Here is a 15,921-nt window from a genome sequence, read left to right as displayed (position 1 = left end):
GCCTTTTATCCAGAATAACTGTATGCAGCTTGTTCCCCACACTGCAGACATATGTGTGTCTTGTGTACCAGCAGACAAAATCAGCTAGAGTCTCAGTCTGTCCAAATGCACATAAGCAAACACCCCGTGTTCGAACTGAAGAGCTGGGGCACTTCCTCCCCCACCCTCAGGATCTTTAAATAGACCTGCTTGGTCTGTTAGCTGCAGCTGCCTGTGTGTATCTACCATGGTTTGACCCATATGAGCCTTTAAAGGCCAGTGCCAATATGCCATTTTTAGATTTAAGATGCTTATAGACAGAACTATATGCTGAGTCTTAATACAGTATCCTTAAATCTTATACATTATGTGCCAAAAAACAATATACGTACATATGATCAAGTGTTGCCTTCTGAAAGCCTGTTAAATCACCCATCAGTTGATGCTTTGAATGCTATCAGAATAAAACATTTGGTTGGATAGACGCAACTAAAAGCTTTGCATTTTTTTTTTTGCTGGTTTTATTATATCTGAATAAAGTTTTTCCTCACCAAAGTAGATATATTTTCTCAGAGAGACATCTAACAGATAAGTGACAAAGTGTTCATATCAGCCTGATTTATGGACAAGCCTATGAACTGTATGGTCTAATCCTAGCATTCCTCTCTCTCTCGCTCTCTCTCTCTACTCTTCCACTCCTCCCCTCATTTAGTCTCTTATCCTTTCTGCTTGTCTTCTGTTACGTCTGTTTAGTTTCAGGTCTTCTTTCTTTCCCTCCTTGTCTTTCTTTACATATCATATTTACATATTGTCTTTTCCACTTTTAATTCTTTCCACATAGATTTTCTGAACCTACAAATTCTCTAGACAATCGTACTTTCACCATGGCTGACAAAGGTCATTCACTAACGAGAAGAAAAGAGAGAAAAGAAGACGTGTCCGCTGAATTGACCAAGGATGTACAGAAAATGAAAAATGAAGGAGAGCGTGCAGCGGATAATGGAGAAGTCCCTTCAGCTGAGGCGGCAGCCTCTAATGGTGCAGTAGCTAGCAGTCAGAATGGAGATTTTCAGGTTGAGCCAATGGAACTACCTCCATTTGAAATCATCCAAGGGTAGGTTCATATCAAAAAGTATGGTTCAATAAACTGTTTCATAGACAGAGTTAAGGATGAGCATGGCTGAGTTACCTCATTCTACGTGTGCTTTATTTACAAAGTTTCTCTTTTGCTGAAGATGCCTTTTCTCTGTCACAATCAGATTGTGTGCTGACAATGGTGTGAAGATAGAGAGGATCCTCTGAGCCCACATGATTGCACTGACAACCAATCAGAGTTGTCATTAAAAAGTGAATCTTAACCTTTACATTCCCATGGTGGAAACATTTGAAACATACTTTGCCAAGTGATAATGTGATAAACCCAATGAAATGTCCGTAATGATAGAGACGTTGTTTTGCAGGTTGTTTTAATGCAGTTATTACATATCCAAATGTAGATTAAGACCAACCTCTAACTTTAATTAGAAACCTACAAAAAACTCCTACTTAGCACACTTGTAAAAAGGTACTTTAAAATAAAAGCCATACAAACTTTTTGCTTTTACACGGCAAAGCAGCTTCATTAGATGCTTGAGTGTTGAGAAAAAACCTGGTTTAATAGTGTTTGAATTTACAAGCATTATTTATGTTGTTTAGTAGAGTCTCACTAAAATGAGCTGCTTCCTATGGAAAATTGCTGTTTGGTCTTATTTTTGCAGTTTTGTAATCTGAGAACAAGTCTATCACTTAAATGTATTCTACTCAGCCTACTATTTCCATAATACATACAATTTGTTGCATATTTATTTATATGCTTTATAGCTTTTTGAGTGACAGTTGTGGCATGTTGAGGTCAACACGTACATGACTAACCCTAACCCACTTTAAAAATAGTTCTAATTATATTATTTGACTGAATTACAGTAAGAAAAAATACTGTTAAAATAGATGCTATTTTCTTCTGTTTTTAGAATGCAGAAGGAAAGAGGGTGTGACACTTTACAGTATGTTAACTCTTTGCTCTTAGTCTCTGTTGCTGGAGGGTGACCTACTTCTACTTCTCAGGAAAGTTTGGCCAGTGTTACTAACTTGGAAACGTTCTAGCTAGATTAAGCAACTTTTCAGACCCTCTGAGCGACTTCATTTCTAAAAAGCGACTAGCGACAAATTTAGCGACTTATTCAGACCATTAGGGGAAATGCGAGCAATATATTAAAATATAATGTATTGTAATGAATTCCTAGTAATGCTGCTCTACAAGTTGGGCTGGCAAAAATGATCTTATTATTGTCTGATCTTGTAAGTATGACATCCACTTTTGGAGCTAGCGCCAGCTACATTCATTGGAGTTGGCAACACTGGTTCTGCCTTTGTGACTCCTCTGCTCCTCAGTGTTGCCAAGTTAACCTCTTTCTCGAGACCCATCATGAGTTTTTCTAAAAAAAAGTTTTGTTTGACAAAACTCACGACTTTTGGGACAGCCCTCCATTCCCATTCCTCAATTGATAATAGCTGGCAACAGTGGCAACATTTTATACCTGGAGTGCTTTATAGTTTACAATAAAAGCAAGCAAACAAAAGCATAAAGAATAAAAACAATGAAACACAATAGATAAATGAGATTTTAAAAGAACAGTAATTCAAAGCAATGGTAAACAGATTGGTCTTTAGCTTGGATTTGAAAGTTGTCATCCCAGTATGAATACATGATAGTCCTCATTTAAATCGTTAGGTTATAAAGGTTGTAAAATGCACGAATAGAGCCCTCAAGAGAGAGGGGAAGAGAGAGAGAGACAGTGAGATTACTGCATAGATGATAGTTGGTTGCTGCTATATTAATAATCTAAATGTAAAATACAGCTTCTTTAAGTACTGCAAAAACATTTTGCTGATAATATTTGCATACTTTTACTTAAAGTAAATATAAAAAAGTTAACTGGTTCTGAAACAGTCTCAAGTTTATACTGATGCCTCTATATGACCTACATAAGGAACAAGACTATCAGACATAAGATTGTCTATTTCTATATAGTTATTCTTAATGGTCATCATCTGTGCCAGATCCGGCTTAGCTCACGAGGTAGGTAGACAACTCAGCATAGGGCAACAACATCTCCTCCTCCAGCCACGGGTAGAGGTTCGCCTCGCTGCTTCACCAGTCCTTCCTGGGAGCCAACACCACGTTGCTGGAGGCCCAGGCTGTATTGCTGGGCCTGCTTGAGGGAATGGAGGCACGGGAGAACCAGAACCAGGACTGAGAGGGGCAGACTGTCAGACCCTGCTGTAGTAAAATTAGATGTTTTCTAAAGGGAGTCTGGTGCTCTGAAACACTACCCCTTTTGTCCACAGAACTCGCCAAAATCAATACAAAATTAAAGTTCTTTGTATTACCTTCAAGCTTCTAAATGCAGGACTTTAACTTTTGATGGAGTATGTTCAATGTGGTATCTGTTTTACCCCAATGTTGACAAAATATTACCAATTAAAAAAATACATAGATTGTGTAGGCAGCTGCAAGACACTGAAACTAATTAAGACTACCATGTACATACCTGCCTTGTTATTACTCATTGTTATGGAACTGTTTTGCTATATTCCCACCATTCTTTTTTTGTGGATGGGAGAGTCAGAATTTAGGCCCTTTAGTTTGGAAAAATATGTACATAACCTGATACTCTAACAGCTGGTTATGCAGTCTTTTCTGGCCCATTGACAATATCGTTTGGTGTGTAGACTCAATGCATTCACTCAACTGCAGCTATGGACTGGCATTGTCAGTGCAACTTAAAAAAGTCGTTTGAGAGAGGGGAACATATCATGGTCTAGTAGCTTGTACACGCTTATGTCTGGAGTTGCTCTCTTTCTTTTGGGCTAATCATGTCTTAGCACAAGCACCTTCTTTGGTTTCAGTTGTTTCTTGTAGTGATCTTGTGTTGCTTGTTCCTCTTTATTCACGTCACTTCTTTTCTGCCGGGTTGCTTTTCTGCCTGTTGGCTATGTTGGCTAGCCATCCTCTCATGTTGCTGGCTGACCTGAGAAGTTAAAACGGATACTAAGATCAATAATACAATTCTATACAAGCTACCAACTACTTTTTCAAATCCTAGAATTTGCTCTTCAGATCTGCTACTTAATTTGTTGTGGTGGCCAATGACGGAATGAAAAACATAATACTACAATAATCCAACGACCTAACACAACATATAGATACTATACACTTCTATTCTACAGATATCTCATTAATTACTACTTAATTATTTAGTACAGGGAAACTATTACCAAAGATGATGTTACCAATCAACTCTGTCTTTGCTTATGTTAAACAAGTAAATGCATGAAATATTAAAGAGTTAAATAAACAGGCAGGCAGGATGAAATTAATGTAAAATTAAGTGGAATTCATGACAGTTACCTTATCCTTTTTTAGATTTTAATCTGATAGATATTTTATGACGAGTGCTCATACATGCCTGTATTCTTGTCCAACATATTTTATTGTATTGTTGACCCTGTGTCGTCTTACATATGTCTAAAACTAATAGAAATTAAAATAAAAAAGAGCCTACCAAATGTTATACATTTATGTAAAACGTACTGCGAGGGCTGCTTCATCGAAATGTTGTAAGGGGCGCTATTGAGCCGAATTGCCACTCTGAACGAATAAAATCATATTATATAACAAAAATTTGGATTTATAATCTGTGTGCCAAGTTTGCGTATGTTTCGAGCATTTTTAGCCTCTCAAAATTACCTTCGCTTTTCACGGCGAAGACTGCATCACCATGGCAACGGCGTTTGACCAAACATAAAAAGCTTCATGAACTGGCATAATGAACTTCGTTTGTGTGGAACTAATTTGATGTTGATCTGATTTACCTACTAAGAGAAACAAGCCAAAGTTTAAAGACTTTAAATTGCTGTTACCAGTAGGTGGCGCTATAACTATGATTCACAATTGGCCTGCAGATGTCTTCAGGACTGGAGTCTAATCAAACATGTGAAATCTGGTAAAGATCTGATGATGTGGAGTCGAGTTACATCAGTTTATTTGTTCATGGCGAAGGATCAAAATTCGCCAAGCCACCACGTCGCCGCCCTTCAACAACTTCTTACAATCTTCTCAATGAAGCATTATCAAGGTCTTAAGGCTTTTCTGACAACATTTTAGAGGGATCTGATTAATCTGTGAGGAGCAGGATGTAAAAATACACAAATTATAGCTTCCTGTCGCCATTAGGTGGAGCTATTGCTATGATTCTAAATTCTCATAAAGATGTGTTCTGAGTCAGGATGATATGACATATGAGAAATTTGGAGCAGATTAGACAATGTACGGCCGAGTTACAACAACTTCCTGTTTCGTGGCGAATGTTGTTTTTTTGCCGCCACGCCACGGATACATAGTACGATAACTTTTTTATCTTTGCGTAGTTTTTAAATGTCAAGGTCTCAAGAGCATACTGACTAATTCTGAAGTCGATCGGGTTAAATCTCTAGGAGTTGTTCGTTAAAGTATGATGCCTTGAAACAGTCCAAAAACGTCATAAAACTCAAAATGGCCGACTTCCTGTTTGGTTTAGTGAAAAAGTCCAAGAGGATTTTTTGTACGTCCCATCACGTTCCACATACCTACCACATTTCATACAGCTAGGTGAAATCCAATGTTGGGGCTACTCAATAGGGGGCGCTATGGAGCCAATATTTCATACCCCAGCAATTTTCGCAAATTGTGGCTTGCGTGCCAAATTTCAAAGGTTTTCCAGTATCCCAAGCACCTCCTTTCTGCGACGAAACACTAAAAATAAAAATAATAATAATAAACATGAGAATAACAACAGGTCCTCCGCTCCGACTAAGTCGGTGCTCGGGCCCTAATTAAAGCTGCGAGCAGCGATCAACGGGCCCTCGCATCCTCCCGCACGTCGGCGGTGCCGGCGGGACTCTGGCATGCGCGGCCGAGATCGTCCGTGACCGTCGGACAACGCAACTGCAAGTCGATGTTTTTTTCCTGTGTGGACCGTGCGACGCAGGAAATTAGGCTTTGCAAATAGTCCGCCGCTTCCTGGATCCAGTGTGTGGCGCTATATCTAGAGTAAACCACATTGTGTAAAAGTCATGTAAATCGGATGCCGTTTGTCAGAAAATGCAGATTTCCTTTTGCCAGCAGGTGGCACTGTGATTATTAGGCAAAATTAGCTTGTAAACATCCTCAGGCCATGAGTGTTATCAAGCATGAGAAGTTTGGGACCGTTTGGAACAAGTCCAGCTGAGTTACATCAGCTTTTTTGATGGGGAATCACGTAAAGTAGCCACCCGCTACGGCTAAGCCATTCCGTCAAACGTAAAGCTTTTGACAACTTTTAATCACAAAGGTCTTTAGATTGTACTGACCAAATTTGAAGTGGCTCTGACAAAGTTCCTAGGAGGAGTTCGTTAATGTATAGCGCCTAAAAATCACAGAAAAATCGAATCTGCCCAAATCAAATTTGGGGAGTTTTTTGAGCATGATAAAGCCCTGACAAATGCGATTTTAGAGGCAACGTAAGAATAATAATAGGGCCAATAACCTATTGTTATTCTAATGTTTAATAGGGCCCGAGCACCAACGTAGTCGGAGCAGAGGACCTATTGTTATTCGGAGCAGAGGACCTATTGTTATTCTAATGTTTAATAGGGCCCGAGCACCGACGAAGTCGGGCAAAGGCCCTATTGAAATCCAAAGAATTATTATTATTACGTTGCCTCTAAAATCGCATTTTTCAGGGCTTTATCATGCTCAGAAACTCCCCAAATTTGGCAGGCGTATCAGGACTGCGTGACAATTTTAGATTTTATGGGTCCCATTTCCCTGGTATGACAAAATGGCTCACTAGCGCCCCCTACTGCTTGACCTATTAGTCTAATGTTTATTATTATTATTAGGGCCCGAGCACCGACGTAGTCGGTAGCGTATTAGGGCCCGGTCATGCTCGGGCCCTAATTAAATTTAAATAAATTGTGAAAGGACTTAGAACATTATAATGGAAGTATACAATAGCCATTTCAATGCTCTCTTATGTCTCATAACATCTGGTACCCCATTTCTGCATGAGCAGTGCATGGCTCTCTTTCTCATATAGCCTGTATAAAAAATTGATTTTGTTTCTGTGACGTCACCCATAGGCAAAATGAAGCTCATAGTGGGCGACTCCATCTTGATAACGCAGGCTAACTTCTGGCTAATCCAAAAATGGGCAAAGAGGTAGATTGTGGATGAAGCTGAGGCAGGCCTAATGAAGCCCGGTTGCTGAAACACGGCCAACTAGTTTGTGGCTAACAAGCTAGCTAAGGCTAACAAGCTAGGCTGTCGCTAGCCAGTTAACATTAACCCCGTGGTCTTGTTGCTCTCAGTTGTCAGTTGGTGTCCGTGCTAACAATTAAGTAAATCTAGAGTACATGACCTCTTCAATCAATCATCCATTCATCTGGTAACGTTACAACTCTGCTGAAATGCAATCCTGTAAGCTCCTTGAATTTGTGCATTAAGATTAACCTGATTCACCATAAAGCACACGCCTCCTTTTTCTGTTTGATCTTATATGGAGAAAGAGTTGCGAGGACTTCTGGTTTCCACTCTATGGAGTAGGTACTACAAGAGAGACACTCTGACAAAATTAACTTCAAACATCTGAACTTTCAGTAGTTGAAAGAAAGAGCCACAACCTGAAAGGAAGTCACATAATAGTAAAATGTATGACATGAGGAAAAGCTCATGCAAGGAAAGAGCAAAACAAACTCTGAAAGCTATATAACTCCCTTCACGGTCAGCAGCCCAACGATGGCTGATAACGCAACGAAGACCCCATCGGAGGCCATGTTAATAGAGGAACTACAGACATCCATAGAGGCGGTGCTCGGACAGATAAAAGCTGAGATTGCAACATCGTTCAAAGAAATTAGGAGGGACATATCTTCTTTATGTGAAGAAAGAAAAGCCGATATACGTGCTATACACAAAGATACACAAGCTAGTAGACGCAGACAAGAGCAGCCAGCAACTACAAAGACCTATGTAAATGAATCAGTGGGAGACAGCTGTAGAACAGATTCATAGCACTTCAGTGTGTGCTAGACATGGCCTCCTGCAATTTAAGATAATACATTGTTTACATTGGTCTAAACAAAAGCTCAGTAGGATACTTCCAGAAATAGATCTCTAATGTGAATGCTGTGGGGTTGCACCGGCATCACTAGCTAGGTCAATGCAACCATAACTGGACACCGAAAATATTATGCTGTTTGCTGCAACAGAATACGAGATTAGCTGTGGAGCTGTAGACAGACACAGGTGCACAGGTGCATAGATGCAACCAATCTCATGATCTTCCTGGCAGAGATAATAAAGAAACAGTCTCCTATTGGTTTCGCATCATTTTAGAATATGAAACTAACGTAACAATGTTTCTTTCATTTATTCTGTTTTGCACAGGGACCGGATTGATCCCTTTGCCTTTAAGTTCCAGTTCAAGAACGTGGAATACTCCTCGGGACGCAACAAGACCTTCCTGTGTTACCTGGTAGATTTAGGGAACACAGCTGATGGGCTACTGAGGGGCTATTTGGAGGATGAGCATACAGGGTCTCATGCTGAGGAGGCCTTCTTCATACAGTGCATCCCGAACTACGATCCTTCACTCAGATACACAGTCACCTGGTACATACCTCTCTTAAACTGTCAGATGGTATGTGGCATAGAAAATGTAGCTATTTCAAAGATGACTCCTTTTCAGTCTGGACAATATTTTTTTGTCAGGACTGAAAATATTGCTTCCACGACAATTTTGAAAGTTGTGTCACTCGTATAGATGCTTGTATGTTCTTAAATGCACAAATAAACCAAACATGCATTTTTGAGTTCTGGTCAAATATACATCACAACAATCTCCTGAGCTTTATACTGACAAATGTCAAATTTAAATCTGATTTTAACTTTATATTGTATGTTCCAGATTCAATATGTTTATGTTTTTACAGAGAAAACGATCAGCAGAAACGTTTTTTTTCCATTAGTTAATTTTATTATGAAATACACAATACCTATTTGTAGTTATTATAGCCAGACGAATTCCCCATATTATATGATGTGTCTGTTGTAATACATACAGCACTATCAATTGCAATTCAGATCTTAATCAATCAAACTTCAACTGATTTTTTGGGGATTTAAAATAATCGTTTTAATTGACATGCCAGAAACTAAACAATCAATCAAATTCCAAAGTAATTGCACCATTCCTCTAATTCTAGAGAAATAAAAACTAATGTGAAAAGTCATGGAAAAACAAGGTCAAGGTTGAGAGTCATAAATAATTATCTCTCAATTAGGCTACTTCCAGATGTGAAATGTTTAAAGCAGATGTGCTCTCAAATTTCAGTTCTCTCCTTCAGTGTGAACTGACCATGTCATGTAAAATTGGTGGATTTCCCCTTTAGCAACATACTTGTACACAAAAATGAAAAGTTCTATGTCCACAAATTAAATCACATCTGAAAATGATTATGCTAATAATGCACTGATACAATTATATTCAGAGATATGTGAAATTGTTTTGGGAAATTAAAACACGTTTCTCTTCGTTCTGTTCATTTCAGGTATGTGTCTTCCAGTCCATGCTCTGCTTGTGCAGCAAAGATAGCTGAAGTGTTGAAGGCCAGGAAAAACATCAAGCTGAGCATCTTTGCTGCTCGGCTGTTTGAGTGGGAGGAAACAGAAATCCAGGCCGGACTGAAGGCCATGCACGCTGCTGGCTGTAAGCTGAGAGTGATGAAGCCTCTAGACTTCTCCTACACCTGGGATACATTTGTGGAGAATGAAGAAGAACCTCTGAACCTGTGGGAGGACTGCAAAGAAAACTATGAGTACTACCAGGAGAAGCTGGCTGACATTCTACAGTGACCACAGTAAGTGTGATAGTGACAGTAGAGATAGAGGCAGTCTATGTGAAGAAAGGTCAAACATGCAACAAAGGTCCAAACCGTTGAACTGCGGACCTTGTGATTACATGGTCATCTTAACCAGGTGGCCAATATACACTCCAATGCTCTTCTTTTTACTTTAGTTCATGATTGATCATTAGTGTGTCTTATTGTCTAACAACAATTTCCTCAAACTGTATAGACTGATCCAAAAATATTCCTCTCAATCATCACTTGTGACCCACTAGAGGTGTGTGGTGGTGTCTGTACAGAGACCCGGCCCTCTGCCTGTACTCTCTCTTTTCTTCTTATTGTGCTGTGTTCAGGACTCATCTGGACATCAGTAAAGAGATCTTGGAGCCCATGTTGGGTTGTTACCCTCAGCCAATAAGCACAGTGTGCAGTCCATTCTCATTCCTACGTCACTGCCACTCTGTGTGTGTTAGCCCTGTGTTGTGTCGAGCAGTGATTATAACTTAACTATAGAGATTCTAATTAAATGGAGACAAAACTTTATTTCTACTCCCTGGAGATCATAAATCATTGCATATAAAAACAACTGATTGAAATCAGCTGAGAAATGTATACGTTATAGTGCTTGTTATCTGGAAAGAGTGCAGCTCCTTGGTTTGTTTACAGGCCAGTAATATGAGTTTAGCGACTTAAATCCTTCTTGAACTCACATTGGTGCCAAGCCGGTAGTGTTCTGCATGCATTTGAATTTATTAATTATCATTAATCAGACAGTTATAATCAGAGCCATTAATAAATTAATCTGGTTATAAATCCAGTCTGCTCAGCAATAATTGTTTGGTAATGTATCATAATGTAGCTATCTGGAGTTGAGTTATATGCAGCTACTAACAGAGCCATGCTGAAACAATCATACTAATTTGTTGCACAGGTTGTTTTTTTTATTGTGTGGGAGCAGTTTTAGTCAAAGGTGAAACGACAGATATGGTGGAATTGAATGTGTCAGCCTTCCACCTAGAAGTGGCAATATGAGATGTTCTCTGTGGATTATTGTTATGCTCTTTTTATGTTGAATATCATCTAAATTAACTTTTTCATAGCCTTTATATGTTATCTTTCTCTAATCCCATCTTTTCTTTTCTTTAGCTTGGTATGGCACCTTATCTTTATTATGAGATGCATTTTGAGCTACATATAACATTTTGTCTACATGAGGTCATTTATTGTAGACCTATGGAGCCATAATGTGATTATATATGATATATATATGTGATACGTGATTGATTCATTGAGTGATGTAAGTCTGCAGCCAACACATTCACACTCCCAACTCATCAAATACCAAGTCTTGGTCAGTGGCCCTAAACTTCAATCTATGATGCCCGAGTTACCCCTCTAGCATCACTTTTGGACGCGTTAGACGGCGTGTCAATGTTTCTAAATAAATCTCAGTTTTCACAGGAAATTAGATTTAGGCAACAAAACCGCGTAGTAAGGGTTAGGAAATGGGTGTGGTTGACGTTAACTTGAATGCGTAACGACTCGCATAACTAGAAACTCAAATTACTCACAGTACTAACAATATTAAGGAGTCAGAAAGTGAGCTTTGAGACCTACCTCTTCGCACTGGTTGTTCTACTCGTGTGATTAGAATAGAGATCCTAGAGACTGAGATTATGAAGAATTGAAGTGGATCCACATGCAATTGAGGACATACTCAGGCACTCAAAGACAAAAAAATGTACTGGTAGATCTTCATGGGATCACAGCATGAGAGTAACTGCTTCCACATTCTGCTTTAACGTAGAGAAGAAGAATGGTCAGACTCACCTCATACACTGTGTATGGACAGACATTGGGGCAAGATGTAGTTGATGTCCTTAATAACTGTAAAATAAGGAGTTAGTTAGTAAGCTGTGGGAGGGGTGTACTCACCTTGTTGGCTTGAAAAATGATATCTGTGTGCCAACATGAACTAGAGACCATTGAGTCGGTTGTGTGCAGACCTTTCGATTTTCTGGAAAGGCTCTGGCAAATAACGAAAATATTGATGGCCCTCGTCATATGCCTTTATCAAACTTACTGCGTTCCTAGCAGATCTATTAGAGCTGATTTCCTGATTCATTTGGAAGTCTCTAGCTCATTTGGACATAGGTTTGGTCTTATGAACACCTCTGGAACAAGTCCAAAGAGTTTGTCAGGGTGGAGAGCCAGTACTTGTGGAATGCGTTTAGTGCATTTGGTTTCTCCCCTGGTTTGTATTGTGGTGCACTTTGCTAATGTCAATTTTGTCAACAAAAACTAATCAGTGAACAGGTATTCATTTTCGTTTTTCTAATGACAAAAGAACATTTGTTGTTTAATTTACTTCCTTTCTTAGCATAAAAAAGAATAGTTGAGGTCAGGAATATCATTATTTAATTATACTCAAGAATGAAGTGAAAGCATGTATAATACTGGAGTGTACGTATGACTCAAAAATGAAAGGCATGGTCACTTCTTAGAATATTTGGTTTATTGAGGGTGCTCTTTTCTCTTTTAATGATAATGATGGAATCTGCTGTTTTATTTTGTATTAAATATTTGCATGAATGAAGTTGGGCATTTGACCAGTGTATTGTAATACTTATAGATACAGTGTTTTTTTGAAAACTCATAACTCTTTTTCTCTCTGTTGACACAGGAATCCGGTTGGGAATGTGTGCACCCTCGATCAACATCATCACTTCTTTACAAATGATTCATGTTGACGTTAATATTATTGTTGATGATTGATAGTGATACTGATTCAAAGTGCAGATGCGTAGAATAGCTCAGTGTGTATGAGTGTGTTCTCTTTGTATGTTTACCAATGCTGTAATCAGATTTTCTGTGTCATGGTGAAAACCCCTCCTAACCACATCTGATAGTAAACCCTCACATCTGGTGTCCACTCTGGGGTTTTCCAGGTCCCTGTACTACGAAGCAGGATTTGGGGTTATTGAGGTAACTTCAGGGTTAACTTTTAGTCCTGCGACTGAGGTTCACTTCTCACCTGGTAGATCACCATGGTGACTGCTGCTGAACACCTAACCTGCTCCAGAAGAGGTTATGTTCATGATAAAAGATCAACTCATATAAAAGCACCACCTACTGAACAATCAGAGCTCAGTTTATGGATTGTTAGATAATATTACACAAATATGAAGAAGTTAAAGTCATAATCCAGACTCAAAGAAACACAGTATGAACAGACTCATGCAAGAAGGACAACTGGTAATAAATCACTGACTGTTTAAATGGACTGATTTAAATGATCACTCCATCTAGAGCACAATAGATCTGAATATAATTACATGTGTGTATTCTGTTAAATGAATGTGGTGCTTCGATGTTTTGTTATGGCGTTGTGACAACCAGGATTTCCTCACTGGATTTATTAACTGTGCACACCCATCTTCTCCCCGATTCGCTCCCAACTCGCGCAACAATTCAGTTCCCTCCCCTTATCCTGCATTCACATTTATTCTGCAGAGAGCAGAGAGGACAGATAGAAGCGGTAAACACAGTGAGGCGTTTAACCTCTTTTGAACTGCTCATTTCATTCGCCACTGACAGCCTTCCTCCAATTATATTCAACCATATCCTCCCAGATTGCTCCATATATGCACTCTATCAGCAGTTAACGGAAGCATGTTCAACCCAGCATTAAAACACGGACTGGATTCACTGACTGACTTTAATAACTCCATGAGTGCCTCTCTTTTCTTAGTTTTTTTCTTCGTTTGGTGTTTTTTTTACAATCGAGAACTAAATGAACTTCTTTTTTCCCAAGTTCAACTTAACTTGATTAAATTGTCCCTTTTTTTGAGCAAAGGAACTTCCCTGGACTAAAAAGAGAAAATGGCCAAAAAAAGACCAATCTTTAATGCCAAGAGAGAGACCTGGCTGGCACCCCTAACCGAAGAATGCAAATTAAAACACAGAAAGTAAAACTGTCACATGACAACATTTTTCTTTCAGCTGGGTGCCTTGCGTTACTTTGCTCTGGTTACATTTGTGTATGCAGTGGGTGATTATACATTTTGGAAGGAAACATAATCATATTTATTTGCCCCAAGTGTGTTTCACACCACCAGGGTTGCAGTGAAAGAATAAGACTAAAACATCTTAATACACTCCATAACAATACATCTAAGCAGCACATTCATTTAACAGAATACACATGCTCTAGATCAGGGGTGTCAAACACCCGGCCCGCGGGCCGAATCCGGCCCACCACGTCATTTTATGTGGCCCGCAAATCCGCCATCAAAAAAAAAAAAGTTAAAAAAATATTTTTTTTAAAATTCAGACTTGATACAATTTACAATTATCCTCTGCTCTCTGTATTGCACATGGCGGATTTCCTCCCCAATCCGCGAGCGCACACCTCCACCAGTGGATGTGGTGGAGATGCAACAGTCGCCCTCCCGCAAGCGGCACCCCCTGCCGCCGACGAAGGTCCGGCAACAGCCGCTCCCCTTGCGAGCAGCAGGCCGCAGTTGCCCCCCCCGTCAACCAGCCCTTTGGGGGCAACCATGAAGCTGATGTGGCCCAGAGTGAAAATGAGTTTGACACCCCTGATCTAGATGAAGCAGTGATATTATAAATCCATTCATCTAAACACATTCACACAGTTTGCAATTTCTTGCCTGATATCTTACTTTCAGCCTGAATTATGTGTTTAACCTCTACGTATTTCTCTGATATTGTAGTTTTTTCTATATTTGTAAAATGCGCTGCTCTGCTGACAGCAGACTTGTCTGTATTTGTGATTGGTCAAAAATATTTAAAAATATTTATGTGAACATGCTCACAGCCAGATTGAGAATCTCTGGGTTGATTAACTGAGTTGATAACCAGCTTTGGAGGACTGTTTAGCGGGAACGTGGCTGTTAGGGTGAGTTAAACCAGATAACAGAAGATTCCCTGGCTCTGTTGAACTGGCTTTGTAGTACAGGATTCAAACATTTGTGTGTGCACATATGTTTTAGTTTTGTTATTTTGCCAATTAGTTTTTGCACAAAGTGATTTTATAGTAGTAGAGTATTTCCAACGAGAAGAGGTCAATGACAAAAAAGGAAAGACAGGATATGTTCATATTCAGCATATGTCATTAGAATATAGCTCCTGTAAACATTGTATGATTCCTACACATTCAACTGAGTTTCTGTCAAACTCTGACTTACTTCAGCAGTTCAGGGTGCAGCCACTGTAACTTGCCTGGACTGTTGGATTTACCACTCTCTGCTGAATTTGGCTTCTGTGTCTGTAAGAGACAAGTGGGTCTGATGTACATTGCCGTGTTGCCGTTCGCACTTTGAGCAAGTGATGGGATTAAAACAGCTGTAATACACCGTTAGTTTTCTGCTCACCACTGTCTGTATAATGTGATAGTTAAACAAAAACCAGACATCTCTGTTTACATGGCCGGATCGAGCTGTTTGAGAAGACTTGACTGACAGCCCTTCAAAAAGAAAAAGGCGTTACAATTTAATTTGTTTGTAATGCACATTCCCAAATAATTATTAAATTAATTCTCACTTCTAGAATCCAACAAACACACATTGAACTAGTGGCTTCTGGCCCCCAGGGCTCCGAAATAAAGTGCATTTGTTTTTCTTAAGAGTACATCATTTGTTAAATCCAAATAAGATGGATTAACATCATTATTAACATCATTTGTTAAGATCCAAATTGTTTGTTTGTTAATTTGTTTATGACTGAAAGAACACGGCAGACTATTTGTTAAGATCCAAATAGTCTGCAGTGTTCTTTCAGTAATAAACAATAGCCCACTGCGGTTTCTTCTGTTCACACTCCACAACAAAGCAGAAGATCTGTCATCGGTCGTTAAGCAGTTGACCAAATCAATCTTTTTCTTAATAGCCATCATTCCGCACCAGACTCTCTAGGATCGGACGTTATTAATTAAAATACACATATACCAGAGAG

General features: G+C 39.2%; 1 protein-coding gene across 1 annotated transcript; it reads left to right on the top strand.

Moving 5' to 3' along the window:
* Positions 1-744: 744 nt before the first annotated feature.
* On the top strand, positions 745-15,428 carry apobec2a (apolipoprotein B mRNA editing enzyme, catalytic polypeptide-like 2a). Its single transcript, XM_079157024.1, has 4 exons — positions 745-1,093; positions 8,486-8,710; positions 9,649-9,957; positions 12,629-15,428. The coding sequence occupies exons 1-3, from the start codon at positions 864-866 to the stop codon at positions 9,950-9,952; spliced, it is 759 nt and encodes a 252-aa protein (XP_079013150.1). The 5' UTR covers positions 745-863; the 3' UTR covers positions 9,953-9,957; positions 12,629-15,428.
* The last annotated feature ends 493 nt before the right edge of the window (positions 15,429-15,921 follow it).

This window comes from Pholis gunnellus (assembly GCF_910591455.1).
Source record: "Pholis gunnellus genome assembly, chromosome: 3".
NCBI lineage: Eukaryota > Metazoa > Chordata > Actinopteri > Perciformes > Pholidae > Pholis > Pholis gunnellus.
This window is presented reverse-complemented; position numbering and strand designations above follow the sequence as displayed.

Coding starts and splice junctions, on each gene's coding strand:
- apobec2a (XM_079157024.1), top strand. CDS start 864: ATGGCTGACAAAGGTCATTCACTAACGAGAAGAAAAGAGAGAAAAGAA. Junction 1,094..8,485: donor CCATTTGAAATCATCCAAGG/GTAGGTTCATAT, acceptor TGTTTTGCACAG/GGACCGGATTGATCCCTTTG. Junction 8,711..9,648: donor CTCAGATACACAGTCACCTG/GTACATACCTCT, acceptor TGTTCATTTCAG/GTATGTGTCTTCCAGTCCAT.